The 1,835-nt window shown below is 30.8% G+C and overlaps 1 protein-coding gene across 1 annotated transcript; it reads left to right on the top strand.

Moving 5' to 3' along the window:
* Positions 1-695: 695 nt before the first annotated feature.
* LOC113787732 (uncharacterized) lies at positions 696-1,124 on the top strand. Its single transcript, XM_027336863.1, has one exon. The coding sequence runs from the start codon at positions 696-698 to the stop codon at positions 1,122-1,124; it is 429 nt and encodes a 142-aa protein (XP_027192664.1).
* Positions 1,125-1,835: the final 711 nt, after the last annotated feature.

The following is a 1,835-nucleotide window of genomic DNA, read 5'->3' as shown; positions in this document are numbered from 1 at the left end:
TGTATTCGAATACACTTATGCATTTTGTCAAAAATATGATTTTTAAGACTTTGTTAATGTTGTTTTGACTTTTGAAAATACTTTAAATGCATATGTAAATATGACTTGTTCTCATGTAATTGAAATATTGGTTTGTATCATATACCTTTACATTTTAACATTTAATGTTTGGATTTGAAGCTTATTAATGAAGATATTTGATCTTCTTTTTGATCTTGTTGCATTGACCATAATTGTTGATCTTTGTCTTCATCAAATACATGTAGTTTTACACCATGGACTTTATAATTGGAATGCCAAAAGCAAGGAGAAATAATGATTCTATTTGGGTGATAGTGGATCGATTAACTAAATCTGCACACTTTTTACCAATAAAGACCATCTATAAGGTACATAAGGTAACAGAGATCTACATTGTTGAGATTGTGAGATTACATGGAGTACTATCGATTATCAAATCAAACTGTGACCTGAAATTCACATTTCACTTTTGGGGAGTGTTGCATGAAGCGTTGGGAATGAAAGTAAGATTGAGTTCAACATATCATTCACAAACAGATGGATAGACTAAGAGAATGAATCAATCATTGGAAGATTTATTGAGAGCATATGTATTATATGATAGAGGAAGTCGGGATGATATACTGTCGTTGTTTGAGTTTACCTACAACAATAGTTTCCATGCAATTATTTGAATGGCACCATATGAGGCTCTGTATGAGCACAAGTGCCAGACAATTTTGTGTTGGTATAAGAACGGTGAAAGTATGATTGTAGGACCTGAGATGGTGCAATACAGAGAAGGTCAAGAAGATAAAAGAGAAAATGAAGATCTCGCAAGACCTTTCGAGCAGGGTGACCTGGTGTTTCTGAGAGTCGCACCTACAACTGGAGTTGGCAGAGCCATAAAATCAAGGAAATTAACCTCAAAATTTATCAAACCATACCAAATTACTGCACGAACTAAACCTGTGGTTTATCAGATTGCGTTGCCTCCAATACTGTCCAATATTCACGATGTATTTCACATGTCGCAATTAAGGAAATATATTTCAGATCCATCACAAGTGAACGAACCAAACACAATTCAACTAAAGGAAAACTTGTCATTCGAAGTTTATTGACGCGTAGCTTCGAGGACCAAACTAAATTTAACGGGGTATTAATGTAAGACCCTGAGTTTTCGAAACTCTAATTTCTGCGATTTTAGTGTATTTTGTGTTGAATTGTTTAGGCTATTAGCCCAATTTCTATTTTATGAATTAAGTACCAAAAATATATTTTGTTAGAGTAAGTAATATGTTTAATATATATATATATATATATATATATATATATATATATATATATATATATATATTTGGAGACCCGATTAAAATTATTTATCGGGGAATAATTTATTTAAGTTAAACATAATTTATTATCAACAAAAAATTTAAGATGTCATATAATACTTTAACTATAACAATTTTTGGTTAGTTAAAACAAAAAACACATATTCCTAATTATAAAATGGAACTTAAGCTTATTGTTTGATTATAAAGTAAACAAACCACTCCTTCCTACTTTTCATGTCACGTCCTGCTTCCTCCCTCTCTACTTTTCTTTCTTTCTTTTTCTTAAAAATAATAAAAAGAAAGAAATCATAAGTGTTGGTTATTTGAAGAAGAAAACCTCTTTTTTTCTACTAGATCTAAGCATCCATTCAAGAAGTGTTAGAAAGAAAAGTTGCTCCCCTCTACAAGGTGGTGCTTGTGAGCTAAATTCAACACTGCACTACAAAAAATAAAACTATGATAAATTTATACTTAATCAAAGGAATAAGAACATAAGAA

This window comes from Cicer arietinum, chromosome 7, assembly GCF_000331145.2.
Source record: "Cicer arietinum cultivar CDC Frontier isolate Library 1 chromosome 7, Cicar.CDCFrontier_v2.0, whole genome shotgun sequence".
In the NCBI taxonomy this organism is placed as follows: Eukaryota; Viridiplantae; Streptophyta; class Magnoliopsida; order Fabales; family Fabaceae; genus Cicer; species Cicer arietinum.
This window is presented reverse-complemented; position numbering and strand designations above follow the sequence as displayed.